Source organism: Pan troglodytes, chromosome 10, assembly GCF_028858775.2.
Source record: "Pan troglodytes isolate AG18354 chromosome 10, NHGRI_mPanTro3-v2.0_pri, whole genome shotgun sequence".
Lineage (NCBI taxonomy): Eukaryota > Metazoa > Chordata > Mammalia > Primates > Hominidae > Pan > Pan troglodytes.
The window spans coordinates 33,110,161-33,128,866 of record NC_072408.2 but is presented as its reverse complement, the minus strand read 5'-3'; the positions used below and the strand labels follow the sequence as shown (position 1 = coordinate 33,128,866).

The 18,706-nt window shown below is 42.4% G+C and overlaps 1 protein-coding gene across 3 annotated transcripts in view; it reads right to left on the bottom strand.

Moving 5' to 3' along the window:
• Positions 1-18,279, bottom strand: part of PPM1H (protein phosphatase, Mg2+/Mn2+ dependent 1H) — a 290,362-nt gene extending 272,083 nt beyond the window's left edge. The window contains exon 1 of one of the 3 annotated variants that reach the window (XM_016923127.4): positions 17,467-18,279. In XM_016923127.4, coding sequence (XP_016778616.1) covers positions 17,467-17,711 — 245 coding nt within the window. In that variant the 5' untranslated portion in view covers positions 17,712-18,279. Of the gene's footprint in view, positions 1-16,897; positions 17,443-17,466 lie in introns of those variants that run through there. The other 2 variants (XM_509184.9, XM_016923128.4) reach the window with 2 other exon arrangements.
• Positions 18,280-18,706: the final 427 nt, after the last annotated feature.

The following is an 18,706-nucleotide window of genomic DNA, read 5'->3' as shown; positions in this document are numbered from 1 at the left end:
GGTGCTTTTAAAATGTAATTTGACTTATGCGAATTTTCAAAACCAAACCTCAAGCAAGCCTCTGCGTCCTTTACTCAGGTCAGAGATGCTGAGAGCAGTACAGTGACACATGGCTGCAGGGCCACGTATAAGTACAAAGTATTGATTAAAATTACATCAAGTGCAGCTGCTTTCTGCAGCAATTTAACGGCCAAAGTGGGAGAACATTAGCTCTGTGCCAAGTGGCAGCACAATTCTGACAGCCATGTAGATGTCCTCAGGTCACCCACCTACAGACAACTTGGGGCTAAATGAAAAGGCTGAAATCAGATCTAGTTGTGATCTTCATTTCTTTTTTTCCTGGAAGGGTCAGTAAGAGCTTTCAATTTTACATTTTTTCAACTTTTAGTCGACCCTAATTAGATATCTACATACCTTACAAATTATAATTTGGCTGTAACAGAACCATGTCTCAAAATGGACATTCCAAAGTGGAAGGAAAAGCTTGTCATCACCACCATGATTTTGTTTGCTTCACTGATAAGATTTTGAAGCATATCCCCCTTCCAGGCAAATATTTCAAATCATCCTTTCTGGACAATATAGTAACATATCACATTACTTTAAAAGAATTAGGGGAGAAAAGCCTAAACATTTAGTCTCTTTTAATTCAGGATAGGCTACTGAAGTTTATTTTTATTTTTTGATTTTTTTTCTGGAGACGATATTATAACCTGTGCTTGGTGCTCATTCTTCATGCTGTAAAGGGTGGGGAGAGCAGGATACTGTCCTCTAAGCAAGGGGATTAGTTTCCACTACACCATACTTGGTTTTTCGTGCTGTTAGATTTAGACATTTGTTTCATAAAATCAAATGTAACTAGATTTTCAATTCACTTCCACTTTTTGTTAAAATGCATATTCAGAGATTTTAAGATAAAGCAGACAAGGCAGATGAAAAAATGTTAATTTGTAGTGAAGTATATACAAATATCCCACTGAAAAGTCAGTAGAAATTAAGAAGTACCCAACTTCTCTTATGACACTTACTCCCACAGCACTGTACAGCTGGGAAGGGCTAAGTCGATGACCTAACTTTATGAATATGCAAACTGAGGATTTAAAAAGTGAGGCTACTTGCTGAAGCCACAGGCTGGCTAGGGAAAGAGCCAAGGCTACCTCAAGCTGCCCCTTCAAGTTATTGATCATGGTGCCACCCCAGCACCATGCTACTCCTCTGTCATGCTGTGCATGGGTTCTCAATTTTTCATTAACTTATTTTCCCAAGAAGAGTGTGAGCCTCCCAAGGTTAAAACCTCTGTATCTTTTGCCTCTTAAGACATGTGAAGCATACAGTAAATGCACGATGGTACCAAAATAGGGGCAATTGAAACCTAAATATTAAAGTGAAGCAATAATGCTTTTTAATCAGTATGTCCAGCTCACCAAAACACTACTTTGGTAAAGTACATTAAAGTATATAGCTAACACTTCCCAAAACAATTTTCAATCTAAACATTGATCTTTTCTAACTATTAAATAATGTCACAAGAAATATTAGGAAAGTCCATTTTGAGTATTTTTCCCAGAAAAATGTCACTTTTCAAATTATAGCTTAGCAAAGATTTATCTACAAGGAGGTTCATCCCAGGACTGCTTTCAATAGTAAAAACTTGGCTAACATCAAGGAAAAAAAATGTGTGTTACAACCATAAATAGAATACAATGCAGCTATTAAAAATGATAGAGTAAAATATTTGTTTACATGGGAAGACAGTGACTCCATTTGAAGTGAAAAAACTCATCAGTATGTAGAATTATCGCAGTTGGAAAATAGATATGTACTAATGGGTGCACACAAATTATCAATCGAAGCTAATTACAGGTGATAGAATATATGGATAGTTTATGTTCTAAGTTCCTGACTAACCAATGCCTTCCTCCACTTTGACAGGTTAGTAAACATCTAAAGATAATTTTAAGTTCTTCTCATCCACAGTCAGTGGAGATAGAAATTTTTACAAGAGAAACTTTTGCCAAAGGGTCAAACTCTGCTAGAAAAATAATATTCTCAGCATGAGTTTAATTAAACTTGCAGCTGACATGCATTGTGCCTCTCGGGCAACTTGTAGCACTTTGGAAGGCAAGAAAATAAAACTATTAAAAGACTGTTTTTCAACAAGAAAGAGGACATCAGGGACGTTAAAATAGTGTTCCTGAGGAAGGTGCTACATTTCTGAAACCCAAACAAAATGATCTTGACACTCATCTGAGTATAGTTTGCTGGTAACTCAGGTGATAAAAAATCCAAACCTGTGGGCAGAGAGTCCTAGCCTGTGGTCCAGGCTCCTTGAAGACCTGGAAAGGTAGAAATAGGAGATCTAACCTGTTTTAAATGTTGGGGGGTGGGGGCTGGGGGAGAAGCTAATGACTAACATTGTGGGCAAGAAGTACTCAAGGTTAACAAAGGTTAATCCTTTGCTTTTGGCTGAAATGTTATCAGTTCAATATGATTTTCACTACACCTTCGTGATTAGGAGATATGATGTATCTGGTTAATTTTTTTTTAATAGGAGTAATTTAATGCTTATTTAATACAGCTTGCTGGACAAAATTTTTCACAAGGAATTCATCCAAGAAAATGAAATAATAAAAGGGCTCATGATGTTGAGAAGGTTGGGAACCAGGACTTGAGGAATTTACAGCACAAGTCCTCATGGAGCCCAGAACCAGATACAAATCACATCTGGTGGTCCCTCTGAGGATGGCAAGGCAGGTGGCAGGGCTTCAGGTGGTGTGCAAGGGGCAAAAGGCCAGCGTGGCCAGGTAGTCTGTGTCAGCACTAAACTGATGACAGGGGAATGGGGAGAAGAGGACAGGCAGGGCTTCAAGTATGGGCCCATGTGATTCCCAGCTGAACACCAAGATTAAAAAAAAAAATACATAAATAAACACCAGCTGCTGTAGTCAGAGTTGCCAATTCTTCTCTTCTTCCCATTTGCTGCTGCACTGAGTCACCAGCCCAGTTCTGGACACCTGGTTCTAACAACAGAGCAGCATGGTCCTCTGTGGCATAGCCTCATTGTTAATAATCACAGGGAGGATTGCCAAGAGGGCATCTAATCGCACTCTTTGGCTCCACTCCAAACCATACCTTATGGGGAAACACTGTCGTAAAAGGCTGATAAAATTACTGTTTGTCCCAAATGTATCTTTTAGAGTCCATCCTCATCGGTTACTTATTTACAACAAAATATTATAGCTATTTCCTCTTTTATATTACAAAAAATCCTCTTTTTAAAATTGCTTTTTTTGTTGTTGAGACAGGGTCTCACTCTGTCACCCAAGCTGGAGTGTGGTAGTGTGATCACAGCTCACTGCAGCCTTGACCTGCCTAGTTCAGGTGATCCTCCCACCTCAGCCTCCCAAGTAGCTGGTACCACAGGTGCACCTGACTGAGGTTTTTTTTTTTTTTTTTTTTTTTTTTTTTGTGGAGACTGGGTCTTGCTATGTTGCTCAGGCTGGTCTTGAACTCCTAATCTCAAGTGATCCACCTGCACTGGCCTCCCAAAGTGCTGGGATTATAGGCATGAGCCATGGCACCCGGCATCAAAAAAAAAAAAAAAAGAAAGAAAAAATTCTTAATAGTCCCTTCTTTATTAATGTCAGTTTGGTTTCCCATTCCTGCTTTCACTGGCACCCTCTTATAGGCTATTCATAGTCACTCTACCTTACAATTTGCTTCCTACTGAACATTTACACTCCATCTTTTATTTTTACTGACTGCGTGTAACATAATTTGTCAACATTCACCTTTTCAAAAAGGCATATAATGACTATTAGTACACCATAGCAGACCACTTAAATATAGAAACTCAATAATCTATAGCATTTTTATGTAATTAATTAATTAATTAATTAATTTACGTATTGAGACAGAGTCTCACTCTGTCGCCCAGGCTGGAGTGAAGTAGAGTGATCCTGATTCACTGCAACCTCCGCTTCCCGGGTTCAAGCAATTCTCCTGCCTCAGCGTCCCAAGTAGCTGGGATTACAGGCACCTGCTACACACCCAGCTAGTTTTTGTATTTTTAGTAGAGATGGGGTTTTGCCATGTTGGCCAGGCTGGTCTCAAACTCCTGATCTCAGGTGATCCACCCGCCCGCCTCGGCCTCCCAAAGTCCTAGGATTACAGGCATGAGCCACCACGCCCGTTCATATTTTCATTTAAAAAAAAATCAATTTATCACAAGATTTTTTTCCTTCCTATACTTATACAAAAAAGATCACAGGGTAAAGATGCACCATTTTTTAATAGCTTAAATGTCTATTTATCAACTCCCTGAAAGTACAGTACAGCACACAAGCCACTTTGGTCCTCTCAGCTGGGCAAGTAATTGATCTGTCTGCCCATATCCCTGGGATGATTAATTACACCATGCATCCAGCAAGGCTCCATTAGGCCTGGCTTGTGCAAGCCAGCAATGTAGATGCACACACTCAAGATGGCCACCGCAAGAGACCATGCTGCCAAAGACAAAGGTATGAATGCTACACTGAATGCTGTCACACTTTTTGGCCCCAAAGTTCACTAACTTGAAAGATTCCCATTAAAACTTGACTCTGAAGCAAGTGTGGTGGTGCCCACTCACAATTCCCTGCTGCCTGGGAGGTTCAGGTGGGAAGATCACTTGAGCCCATAGGGTGATATGATTGTGCCTGTGAACAGCTATTGCACTCCAGCCAGGGCAACACAGTGAGACGCCATCTCTAAGACAAACAAGCAAACAAAAAACTTGACTCTGCTTAAGTAAAACTTAGGTAAAAAATCTCCCAAATTAAATTTTACAGGGGACTCACATAAAACCTCACTTACGATTTAAGCCCCATTATTCAGAATTCCTAAGTACATTTCCTTACTTCTAAGTAGCTACTGATGTTAAAACACATGCTGTATTTATTAACTTTAGAAAAAAGAAACATCACTACATAAAATGTACAGATTGGTTTTTAAGACATACAGGCTTTCCAAAAACATTAAAATATTTTAAAATAGCAGTTGTAGTCCAAAAATATAGTAATTTTGACAAGGTTTGGACTGTTATACTTAGGAACGCACATATAGTAAGGAAGTATAATTTTAAGAGACTACTATACTCAATAGAACTATTTTAAAGTACTGTTAAATGTATCCTTTTATACAAAACTTGATGTGCCAACATGCCTTTATTCAATGTAAAGCCTCTTGAAAATTAGTTTCCTTTGAGTTAATAAAATGCATTTAATTCCCTTATGTGGCATTTTGTTTATGGGGATAGGATGTCTTTTTTTTTTTTTTTTTTTTAATAATTTCACACAATGAATGGTCAGGTTTAATAATTCAGTGATGGTCACCAGGGTCATGGGACCGCCTGCGATTCTAAAGTAACTTGATTTCTCTCTGGGGTTCATTTTCCTCTTTTATTGAATATAGATAACAGATGCTTACCTTTAAGCATTACAGACCAGGGCCTTAATAATCATCCAGAGCTACAGAGATGTAAGTTGGTGTTCTCTTATTCTTTCTCCTAAATATGAGAGCATAAAGTCCACAAAAAGAAAATACAGCTAGGCAGTTAAATTTTACAGCCGTTTAGAGAAAACTGAGTCAGAAATAGTATAACAAAGGAAGCACTATGGATTCATGTTTCAGAGGACCCAGCTGGTCTGACCACACCAGAAAAAGAGCAGCTGAGTGGGTACTTTGCTTTCCCTAAGCTGTTAGTGGACAATCTCTGCTTCAGAAGTATGGAAAACACAGTGATGTCTTGATTCATCATGAGCACTTTTCAGGTAACACATTCTGAAGTCTATTGAAAGAGTACTCTTCAGGGAGCATTCCTGCCTGGCCACCAGCTGAAAAGAGGAGTGATTCAAGTTTTAGGCAGATTTCCTAATTTAATTAAATGGGAGCATAGCAAAGAGATACTTTCCAATTTGACCCCATGTGAAGCTCAACTATGTGGATGCTAAGTTATGGGAAGCTTATCAACTGAGTGAGCATTTGCAGGGGCCAATGTTATAAAACTGAAGTCTGAGGTGGCCCCTTCCATGCACAAGGACCCAATTGCTGCTGTTTTTCTCAACTGAGGATGTCAAAGTCACTCAAACTTATTTTTTTATTTTTCTATGGAAAAGAACTTAAAAGCATAAATTAAGGCCACTGCACTAAAGGAAAAACAAACTTAGAGATAACTCAAGAATGGACTGATGGATGGACACAGAAATGGGTACACACGCAGATAAATGATAAAGCAAATCTAACAAAATGTGAATTACAGAATCTAGATGGCAGTCATATGGGTGTTAAGTCTACAATGGTTTCAACTTTTCTGCACATTTGAAAAATTTTTTTTTCTTTTTTTGTTTTTTCTTTAACAAGACATAGTCTCCCTCTTGGCCCCCAGGCTGGAGTGCAATGGCGCGATCTCGGCTCACCGCAACCTCTGCCTCCCGGGTTCAAGCGATTCTCCTGCCTCAGCCTCTCGAGTAGCTGGGATTACAGGTGTGTACCACCAAGTCTGGCTAATTTTTGTATTTTAAGTAGTGACGAGGTTTCACCACATCGGCCAAGCTGGTCTCGAGCTCCTGACCTCAGGCGATTCGCCCACCTCGGTCTCCCAAAGTGCTGGGATTACTGGCATGAGCCACTGAGCCTGGCCGAAAATTTTCATAGTAAAATGCTGGGGGAGAAAATAGTTCCGAGTTATAATCAAAATAAAGGAGGCAGCAGGCCCCACTGTGAAAAACCTCAGCCCTGAGGGCAAGACACTTGGTTCCTGGCCCAACCCCAGGAACTCACAGAGTTTAGAACCCGAAAGGGCATTGGCAATCCTCTAGGGCAGGTTAAATACATGGTTTTATGAGTCCATGAAAATTTAGAAAAATAGAAACAATATTTTCATAAAACTAAAAGTATTTGATTTAAAAACTGTTGTTTTGCTGAGGTTATATGCCTCTATGCTTCTGGTTTTAAAAATCCTTTATTTCATGAAACACTGGTGATGGTAGATGACAGATTTGATTATGTCCACACTTGGCAAAATAAAGTTAATAACCTCATGTCAGTCTTCTCAATATTTTTGAAATGATAAAAGGTTACAGAATAAAATAAAAATTCTGAGGACTACCAATGCAGTTCAATGACCCCATTTTGTAAGACGAAACTGAGGCCCAGAGTGGGATTAAGTGGGGCAGTAGCCAACTCGACAACTGTAGGCAGTTCACCAACTCAAAGGGTTAAAAAGGTGACTCACTTAATCATAGGTGGGATGCCTATCCAAGGAACAAATCCCAGGTTACACATACAGGGATGGAAGCCTCTTGTAAGAATCACCCACATGTCTGACTTTTCAGTGCTGCCACTGGTCTTCTGAACATAATCTCTGTCAGCTCAGCATTTAGAGTAAATTTCTTACAGAAACCAGTTTCTGAATTTTGATGTTAGTCCTTCAGCCATGCTTGCACAAACATAGGTGAACAGTGACATAATACAAGTGCATAAGGAGATGCGAATTTACTACATTAGAGACTATCATCCACTGGTCTTATTTTTTCTAAGCTTTTCTCATAGCCAAATGGCCGGCACAGAATTTTATGTAGAATATTCTGAAAAAACAGAATACATTTTCTTTGTAAGCTAATATTCAGGGAAACCCGAGATGACATTTGATAACAATACAAGTAGCAGACTACAAAACGTGAGATTTCAACTGATTCAAGAAATGCAATTAGCTGGGTGTGGTGGCTCACGCCTGCACTCCCAGCGCTTTGGGAGGCAAAGGCAGGTGGATCACTTGAGCCCAGGAGTTCGAGACCAGCCTAGCCAACATGGCAAAACCCCATCTCTACCAAAAATACAAAAAATTAGCCAGGTGTGGTGGCGCATGCCTGTGGTCGCAGCTACTAGGGAGGCAGAGGCACAGGAATCGCTTGAACCCAGGAGGCAGAGGCTGCGTTGAACCTGGATCACACCACTGCACTCCAGCCTGAGCGACAGAGCAAGATTCGACTCTGTCTCAAAAAAAGGAAATGCACTCAATAAACCTGCATTTAAACTACAAAAATAATATAAATAGATGAATATCAAATTAAAACCATGTCTAATAAAGGGAAAAAGGTAAATATCTTAGACTAATTAAAAAAGGGGAAACTATAGAAGTTGAACTTTTGTTTTATAAAATAAACATCCATTCACCAAATATGTCTGTCATTACCCTACCTGCCTAGACAAATGAGATGAGCAAAAGAAATAAAATAACAGGGAGCAGGTGGGGTACAGTGACTCACACCTGCAATCCCAGCATTTTGGGAGGCCAAGGTGGGTGGATTACTTGAGGCCAGGAGTTCAAGACCAGCCTGGGCAACATGAGGAAACTCGTCCCTACTAAAAATACAAAAATTAGCCAGGCGTGGTGGCATGTGCCTGTAGTCATAGCTACTCGGGAGGCTGAGGCATGAGAATTGCTGGAACTGGGGAGGCAGGTGTTGTAGTGAGCCAAGATTGTGCCACTGCACTTCAACCTGGGTGACAGAGCGAGACTATCTCAAAAAAACAAACAAATGAACAAACAACAATGAGCAGAGCTCTGGTGTGTCATGCTAGCCAGGTTTATACCCCTGTGGCTGAAGAGCTACATCATCTTACATTAACATGTAATACTCATTTATTGGTACAAACCTTCAAGCCATATAGCCATATTTAGTTCCAAAGCTGGCCTGAGTCTTTATCCCTTCTATGGCATTTTTGGGGCCGTTTTGAATTCCTAGCCTAGACAGCTCCCCAAGGGCTGCAAGGCAGGGCAGCAGGCACATTCAGACACAAACACTATTTGCCTGTTGACACATTTGTCTATTTGGTCATTTCATCTGTCTTCTAATATGTGCCTGAAACAAATAAGGTACTCAAATATTTGTTGACTGAGTTATCTATAGTAGTAGAATCTTCGAAACTATCTGCCCAGCCCTAACTACCACCACCTCCTTTTTGAAGAACTGCCCATTTTCAGGGGTGGGTCCTGGCAGCCATAATCACCTATGGAGAAGGTGGACATCTGAGACAAACTGAACCAATTGGAGTCTCTCTCCCAAAAATTCAAAATTGGAATTGAAGCCACAGTTGATGTGGTCTGGTTGCTCGTTGGTGGCATGGAGAAGTCACCCGTGCCCTGGTGAAAGACTGAAAGAATGGCCACTTTGTTGCTGAATAGCTTTCTAGTTCAGGGTTCCAGTCCCTTGTAAAATCCAAGTTATTCCTATATTGGGTTCTATAAGACAGTTGGTATCTAATCACCATTTCCTTCCCCCCACCACCCCGAAGTTAGCTCAAAGGCATTTCTATGAGTTGCAACCAAGGACAGTAAGTAGCTAAAAGGAGTAGGATGGTTATTCTAGTACTTTACATGTTCTAAGCCTGATATGAAATAGAAGCCATAGAGGAGATTAGGTATGGCCACCCAAATATTAAATTTTGCATTGCAAAGAAAAATAATGAAGTTAAAAAATGAACATGTTAGAAAAAATATCACAACATAATAGGCCAAGGGTGAACAGCCTTAAAATATAAAGAGCTCTTATAAATATGAAACATTATCTCAACAGAAAAATGAATATAAACAGGAAAACCGTAAAAAGATCTCTAAATGGGTCAGGTGCGGTGGCTCACTCCTGTAATCCCAGCACTTTGGAGGCCGAGGTGGGCGGATCACCTGAGGTTGGGAGCTTGAGACCAGCCTGACCAACATGGAGAAACCCCATCTGTACTAAAAATACAAAATTAGCCAGGCATGGTGGCGCATGCCTGTAATCCCAGCTACTCAGGAGGCAGAGGCAGGAGAACTGCTTGCACCCGGGAGGCGGAGGTTGCAGTGAGCCAAGATTGTGTCATTGCACTCCAGCCTGCAGGACAGAGCAAGACTCTGTCTCAAACAACAACAACAACAACAACAAAATATTTAAATGGCTAATAAATATCTATGACATATAAGTATATACATCTGTTTATTCATTTTCTTCAATAATCAAACAGATTACAATGAAGTATATTTCATCTATCAGATCACTGACAAATATTAAAGGCTTAATACTAAAGTGGTAGACACTGCTGGCTGCAGTGTGAATTGATACAACCAATCTGATATGTATCACAGTTGTGAATGTGCATAGCTTCTAACCAAGCTTTCCATGTCTAGAAATTAATCATAAGGAAACAACTGAATGAGCTGAAGAAAACATATGAAGATATTCACTAAAAGCCTAAAAGTAAATCTAAATGTTCAATGGGAGATTCATGAATGGGAAGCCCTTCAATGGAATATTAGGCAGTCGACATATAAGAATATATGTTGGAGGCCGGGTGCGGTGGCTCACGCCTGTCATCCCTACATTTTGGGAGGCTGAGGCAGGTGGATCACCTGAGGTCAGGAGTTTAAGACCAGTGTGGCCAACATGAGGAAACCCCATCTCTACTAAAAATACAAAAAAATTACCTGGATGTGGTGGTGGGCGCCTGTAATCCCAGCTTCTCGGGAGGCTGAGGCAGGAGAATCACTTGAACCCAGGAGGCGGAGGTTGCAGTAAGCCAAGATCGTACCACTGCACTCCAGCCTGGGCAACAAGAGCGAAACTCCGTCTCAAAAAAAAAAAAAAAGAAAAAGAAAAAGAAAAAAGAAAATAATATATGTTGAAGAGGGGACCATTTTATATTCTTAAGTGAAGGAGACATGTTAAAAGACATGTAAACATATGATCAGCTTTTATTTTTTTTTTTAAAATACCTATATAAAAAATCTGAGAGACCTAATCTAAAATACTAACAGTGGCTAATGAATTAACAAACATTTTTCACTCTGTTCTTCATATCTTTTACTAGTCTATATTATCTGAATTTCCTATAATGAGTATCTCATGGTTAAAAATGTTTTAAGTATTTCATTAGACACAGTGAAAAACCCCCAAAGGTAGGAGTTCCACAGAACTGGATATGAATCCAAGATCTGCCACTTAAAAAGCTTTGTTACTTTGAACAAATAACTTACCTACGTTGCATTCATCTCATTAAATCCTTATACATAAAGTGCTTAATAGAGAACCTACACACAGGACTAGCTCAACAAATGACTATTGCATTTAGCAATTTTTAATGCCTCTAATAAAGTATAAATAGGGATAATCCTATCACTATATGGTATATGGGAGATGGGCCAAACAAATCAAATGCTATACCGTTCTTAAGCTAATAATTTGCAAAGTATCTACTGTAGTACCAAACTGGAAAGCTACTGAAAACCACTTATCTAAAAAAACAACATGGGAAAGGCTCCTCAACTCTTTGCCATAACATTATGTTGTATAATTAGGTTCAATCCTGCATCTTTTGCACCATAATTAAGGGCATCTGCTCTCCTTACATGGTCAGTAGGAAACACAGTCAATTATGGAGGGTCACAGAAGTAATGCAGATAAATCAGAATGAAAATCATAGTTAAATAACTGCAGTCCCACCTACTCTCTCCCCCATCTGCAAGGATGACAAAGATTCTCTCCTCCACCAAACTTTAGTCAGGCCTCTCTTCTCTACTAAGTCACAACGTTGGCGCCAATCCTGTTCCTTAAGCAAGAATCCTGTTAAGTCAGGTTAGCAAGAATCCCCCAAACTTGATATCTGCTCAAGTTCCTCATTCCCCACCTTTGATGTTACAAGTCTTTGGTCTGCTTTCAGCAAGAATCCTGCTAGGTCAGTTTAGTTTGGTTTAATGTCCCCGCTGAGTAACTTTCCATTCCACTGACCCCTCACACTCTACTCTTTGCCTACAAGTACCAGCTGTCAATGTGGTATTGAGCTGGGTTGTTTTCCTATATTGCAACAGACTTGAGTAAAGTCTTCCCCAGCATTGTAACAAGTGTCAGAATAATTTTTTTTCTCTAACAGCAGGGAAGGTCTTGGGCCTTCAGGTACAAAGCTAATCATAAGCTGGTTGGAAAAAACAAGTTTGCTTCCCTAATGTGACTTAAAGGCTCCAAATACTGAGATTTAAAATTACCCAGAAGCATTAAGACATTAAAATCAAAACAAAACTCCTGGTGCTGGTCCCTTTGAACCTTAATAGTCTATTTCATTTTAATTTAATTTCAAAGGAAGTACAAAAGGGGAAAGATTATGCTATAAAATTTTCTTGAGGATAATGACTATGTCTTATTATATTATGAATCCAGCATGGGACCAATGCTGGACACATAGTAGGAGTGCAATGATTTCATCAATTGAGAGAAATAATGGAAGCAGATGAATGATTATTTCCTGAAAAATGATAGCAAAAATTCAAGGGGACAAGTTAACTAATCCTCCCTTTAAATTAGGCAAATCACAGAACTATAAAGGCACCAGAGTTTATTTCTACCAAACATTGAGAATTAAAAATAACTCTTGAACATTAATGTATTTTTAGACAACAATTCCAGTATGCAGTTTTACATTTTCAACTAGTACTGCTGTAACCTTAATTAAAATCACCGTATAGTGGGGTCATAGCAGAGATGCGGATGTCTACCTAAACTGGGACTGAAACATATAGTAAACACCCCCCTGCATGGTTAAACCTTTTGCCTGAAGCATCACCAGTCCTTGAAAGAAGCTGATGCATTTTCCTAAGAAAAGAGACATCCCCAGGAGCTCCACCTAAGGGGGATGATTTCTTTATAATGCTATATCTGAAATATGAAGGAACGCTTAGCTGTCTGCTTTAAAATAGGAAATTAATACCTTTTGCAAGTCACCAGAAAGGTAGCTGAAATAGCTCAGGCTACTCTGGACTTGTAACTCATCTGCAGATACCCTCACCCACTTCTTTTTATCCTTACATAAGAGTAGAGAACCTCAAGTTTCTTCAGTTGCAAAAGTCAAACAGGAAGTTTCCAAGCAGGAGTTCTGCAAAGAGATATCAATCAGTAAGAGGGGCAGGTATGCCAGGAAAGGTTAGAAGGGAAAAAGAAAGGCCAGGGGATTTCCGAGCTTTGGGGCAAGAAAGAAATAGCGGTTTTTGTGTCTTCACCACCACCCAGCCAACTAATGCCGTTTATTGGTAATAAGCAATTAGTGCCAATGACCGAGGAGACAGACAGCCTGCAGAGTCCAAAACAAATCCAAATACCTGTAGGCGGCTGGCTGGATTTAAATAAGGTTATTCCATCAAAAATTTCATAATTTTCAACTCTGTGAGACATACACTTATATGATATACATTTAACAGACACTCTCAAAGTAGCTTTTGTTTCTACTTATGTCCAGGGGTACTTTTATAAGAAATAGGAAAAAAAATTTTATAGTTATAGCTATAACCGAAGTAAAATTAGCTATACTTAATGTATTCTTTCTGTACAAGTAAACAAATGTATCACTGATAAAAACCTGAATATGATGCATTAACATACACAATATTGTTGCTCAAAACCACAACACATTCTTTGGCATTCCCTACGTCTGTAGTTTCAGGCACAAATTCCATGCCTGCTGGCATCTCTAAGACCAACTGTTTCATCAACAGGATAAAAATTGGGCAAACAGGTAAAAAAAGAAAAAAAGCCAAAATGGGTTCCCAACCCATTATAAAAATGAACCAACCTCCACTTGGGTGGTATTTGAGAGAAAGGAAGTAGCTGCCGCCTGGTCTCTGGGTCAGAGTGTTGCTCCCCAAGGGCTTTATCAAATGAGCAAACCAAACAGGCTCAGTCACTGATTTCAAAGCCAAACTTAAAACTTGCTAATGCATGTTTTTAGAAAGATTTTAGCTTAGTAGATGTTATCTATAACTACAATGCTTTACAGAGCTTTACAACCTTGCAAATACCCCTTAGCCAAGTGGCTAAACTTTTCAGCTGTAATAGGAAGCTTTTCAAGAGCTGGGAAATTCCATCTAGGACAATGCCAATGAATACTGAAATGAACGAAAATCTTCAGTTTCTGCAACCTCAAGTCTAGCAGGGATTGCTTACGGCTAATTCTCTAGTTCTATAGCCTATAGAGTCTCTCTTCTTGAAAGGGATTAACAGTAAGTGGCAAAAGATTAGACCATTTCTCCTTAATTTTTCTACCATCTCAAAGGGTCAGTCATCAACATTAACTCATTGACCAAAAGATGTCAATTTTTCCTCCCAAGGAAGTCTTGGAACGTGACTCACTTTCTAGAGAGGTAAACAGATCACTTCTGATTCAGGCATTAGCTCCTTAGTACAGTTCTTATCACCACAATTTGAGCAATCTTCCTACCTATTCAACCCCTCTCAGGTACCTTCTAGTACAAAGAGAACAGAATTTTCTTCTCCCAGTAAATCCTGTAGGAAAGGGCAGCATTACTGGTGGCAGCTTCTGATCACAGCCACAGTCCCTACTTGTCTTTCTCTTTCCTTCCGTATTTCAGCCATTTTGATCATTCAGGATGCATTTTTGCAGGAAGATAAACAGTTCAAGATATAAGGAAGCGGTACAGTATATTATCTGACAGGGTTAAAGGTGAGAAGAGAGAGATGGCCAAGACTTTAGTGGCTATTCCTGGGTACAGATGAATGCATCATAATTTAATCTACTGTAGAGAACGAGTTTGGTGTTGCGAGCTCTGGAGTCAGACTGCCTGGGTTCACACACAGGCTTGACCCTGGGCAAATTGCTTAATCACTCAGTGCTTCTGTATTCTCAACTATAATATGGAAATGATAGTGCCTACCTCATTAGGCTTTTATGAAAATCAGATGATATAAAACAGTATAAGCACTAAAGAGTAAGCATTAACTATGTTAGCCATTACCAATAGTATATATTTAAGAAGAATGAGGTAATTCTGTGTTTACTTATGAATACTGTTAATGACATAGTGTTTTGTGAAAATGCTACAGAATAATATGCTTAGTATGAGTCTATTTTGAGAAGAAAAAAGAAACGCATGATATGTATTTATGAGGGCATCCAAAGAAGTCTGAAAGCCAAATATCACCCAAACATTGAACCCTCATTACTCCTAGGGAGTAGGTGAGGGCTGGGGAAGAGGGGCTGACTTTTTTTTTTTTTTTTAAATAGGTCTTTGCTTGAATTATCACACATGTATTATTTTTGCCACTAACTTTAAAATTTGTAACATTTTACAGTGGCCTTCCTAGGCTTCAAGTTGAATATCTCTCATGTTTTATTCTAGGAAAAAGAAATTAACTTTTTAGGGATGAGGAAATGGAGGCCCAGAGAGGATGGGGGGAGCCCTCTAAGCACTCTCTCATGAATGTCTCATTGCATCCTGTGCCTACCATAGGCATGCAAACACTCTGAAATTCGTTCTTTCCTTTCCCTCATGCTTATCTGAGGCTTTCCTTTTACTGTGTCCAAACGGCTTCCACCTTCAGTGTTTCAGTATCTTCTTTCCTACCTCTCATAACTTTCTCACCATTGCCTGCTTTTCCTTCTCGCCTTGACAGGCGCCCTCGCCCTGGGAAACTCACTGGAGTGGGGACAGATCTCAGGCGTTTGGCAGTCACAAGGACCCCCATCTAAACAATTATACCACAGGGTATGCCTCCAAGTTGCTGTCTCGTAAAGGGTCCAAATGGGCTTTTTTTTTTTTTTTTTTTGAGAAGGAGTTTCACTCTTGTTGCCCAGGCTGGAGTGCAGTGGCGCGATCTTGGCTCACTGCCATCTCTGCCTCCCGGGTTCAAGCGATTCTCCCGCCTCAGCCTCCCGAGTAGCTGGGATTACAGGCATGCGCCACCACGCCCGGCTAATTTTTGTATTTTTAGTAGAGACAGGGTTTCTCCATGTTATTCAGGCTGGTCTCGAACTCCTGACCTCACGTGATCCGCCCGCCTCGGCCTCCCAAAGTGCTGCGATTACAGGCGTGAACCACGGCGCCCGGCCTAAATGGGCTTTTAAATAACGTTTTTATTTCAGTCAAGAAATAGTGTTTGGTATGTTTGGCAGGCACTTTTTTCTCCTTTAGGTCTTTCCTTACACAGGTGTTTATTTTTGCTTTGGCTTTCTCTTGGAAGTTACAATGCTATTTTGTACCTTCGCCACCCACAACGTTCTCTTCCGTGCTCATCTTTTATGATGTGTTAATTTTTACTGTCTGAGCTCCCATCAAAGCGCATTTCTGCCTCCTCACTTTCACACTCCAATCGTCTAGCCCCATTTATACACGTTTTCCATTTCAGCCCATGGAGAAACGCTTTGTAGGATGATGGGAGAAGGAAAGGAGAATTAGAGATAATAAGCAGAGCAGATTCCAAGCAGTCTCTCCCACCGGAACCCTTAGGGTCGGGAACCAAGCCTGCCCCGGGGTATCCGGGCCACCAGAACAGGGTCAGCATCAAGGCGTCCAGGCGTTGGAAGAGCTGATTGGTTCCCGGACCAACCAATCAACCAGCGAGGCCGTGCACGGATAGGGGAGGGCCAAAACTACCGAGGGGATGGGGTTAAAGGAAAAGGCGCAGGTGTGCCAGCCACCAGGTTTTGCGTGCACTTTTGCACCCCCTGGTTCATTAATAACCTTGAATTCTATTCTAAATGTCTCCTAGTTTTCCCGTTTCGTACAGCTGAGGTAGTAGATAGAAGGGAAAACGTTACTTATCTTACCATTCATAAGACGGTTATTAATAGTCAATGGAAAAGTGGCCATGGAGCTGGGGGAAGGGCAATAAAATCCTCCACCTCTCCTTTCCCGATTCCACTCTGGGTCGTCAACCTAACTCAGTCGGTTCCTGAAATAGCTGATCAGTCAAACGCAAGCTTAATCACCAAAGCGGATTACCAAAATGTTATATTAGACAGTTGGAATAAGTTTCCCCCTCCCCAAGGGCTGAGGGAAATAGTACTGGCATTTACCGAAAGCGCAGCATTTTACTACCTGCTAAAGGAGAAGCGGAGGAACTCGCGGGCTGAAAGTGAGAGAAACTGAGACCTTCGGAAATGTACAACCACGCACTCGGACACGGCCACCTCCCGGAATCGGACACAAGCTCCCAGGCGCAGTGACATCTCCAAGCCTCCACCCCCCACAAACTCTTCATCACGCGGGGGCGTCAACTATATTTTGGGAGGGTGGGGGTACAGATAGCAGATTTTCCTTATGTGTTTCAAACTTCAGAGCTTTTCTGCCCGTTTTTTTTTTTCCCAAGTGACAGAGACCCCGGATTCACAGACCTGTCTCACCTTAGCTTTCCCACGCTCCAGCGCTGCCACCCACCCCTCCACCACCCATACCGGGGCTGGAGACGCCGCGTCCTTGGGTTGGGGGAAGAGGGAGTGGGGAGAAGAGGGAAATGGCCAGTGTAAGTAAAGAGCTCCCCGCCGAGGCCTGGACGCCGGCAGCTAGTGAGAGCCCTGAGGCCGAGAAGCAGGGAGAGAAGAGGGCTGGAACCGTGCGGGGAAGGGCCGCGAGGAGAGCAGGGGCGCCGCCGGTGTCGCTGCACTCACTCTGCGTAGCCAGTGGCCCAGGGCAGCCGCCGAGTCTCCTTGAGGATGAGGATGGGGCGGGCGATGTGGTCGGCGCTGCACTCCACCTCGTCCTGAGACAGCCCCAGGAACTCTGGCCGCCCGTAGGGGAAACGCAGGGGCAGGTCCGAGCCTCCGCAGCTGCCGCCGCCGTGCTCGGAGCCTGAGCTGCCAGCCATGATGCCGCCCATGAAATTGGCCACGGCAGATTTCACTCGAGTGAGCATATTACTCCGGCGCCCGGCTGCAGCGGTGCGAGCAGGAGGCGGCGGGGGCCGGGCAAGGCGCAGCGCGGGGCATGCAGGCTGCGGTGGGCGCCGGGCGCACGGCGAGCCGGGCCACTGGGACGCGCCGCGCGCGGCTCCCAGAGCCTAGTGCTGCAGGGGGCCGAGCCCCGGCCTCTCGTGCTTAGTGCCGCGGTGGCCGCCGCCTCCCCCCGCTACACTTCCGCAACGGAGCTGCATGGAGCGGGCCGACCGGGGGAGTCACCGCGCGCTCCAGGAGCGCCCAGGCGGCTGCAGCTGCAGCAGGTCCCTTCCCCGCCCCCTGCGCTCGGCTCCGGCGTGCGCTGAACTGAGCCCACCCGGCGAGCTCGCGGAGCCGCCGCGGCTGCTGCCACGGCTACTGCCGCCGGGTCATGTGATAATCAGGCTGCAAGGGCTCAGGCTGCTGCGGTGGCCGTTGCTCAGCCCCTCCCCTGCCGGCCCAAGCGAGACTCGCACCGGGATCGTGACCTCCTGGGGGAGGGGGAGACCGGCTGAGTCGGTACCTGGCGGAGGGGATGGGGGCGCTGTGAGCTGGAGGCGGTACAGGTGTTAGCGGCTGTCACGTGGAGCCGGGCAGCCGGGAAAAGGATTGAAGAATCCACTCCTGAGGAATGCTGCCTTCACCCTCCAGAAAGGAAACTTTGGGAGCAGGAGGGGAAAGGGGAGACAGGTGCAATCAGGGTGGGAAGCTTCTAAGTCCTGCGGTGGAAACCAGCAGTCACTGGGTGTAAGAGACTTTCCAGGGCTTAAAAATAAACAAGCCTATACGGATTGCATGAGAATTATTAAAAGTTTTTCCCTGGGTATTTGTCGATTTACTTTTCTTTTTATTACCACTATATGCATCATTATCTATGGAGCAAACCTTATTTCGAACCCAGAATAAGCTTAATACACAAGAAAAAAGATCTCTTAAGAAATCAGAGGCTGGTCTGAGGGCAGTGGTATTTACAATT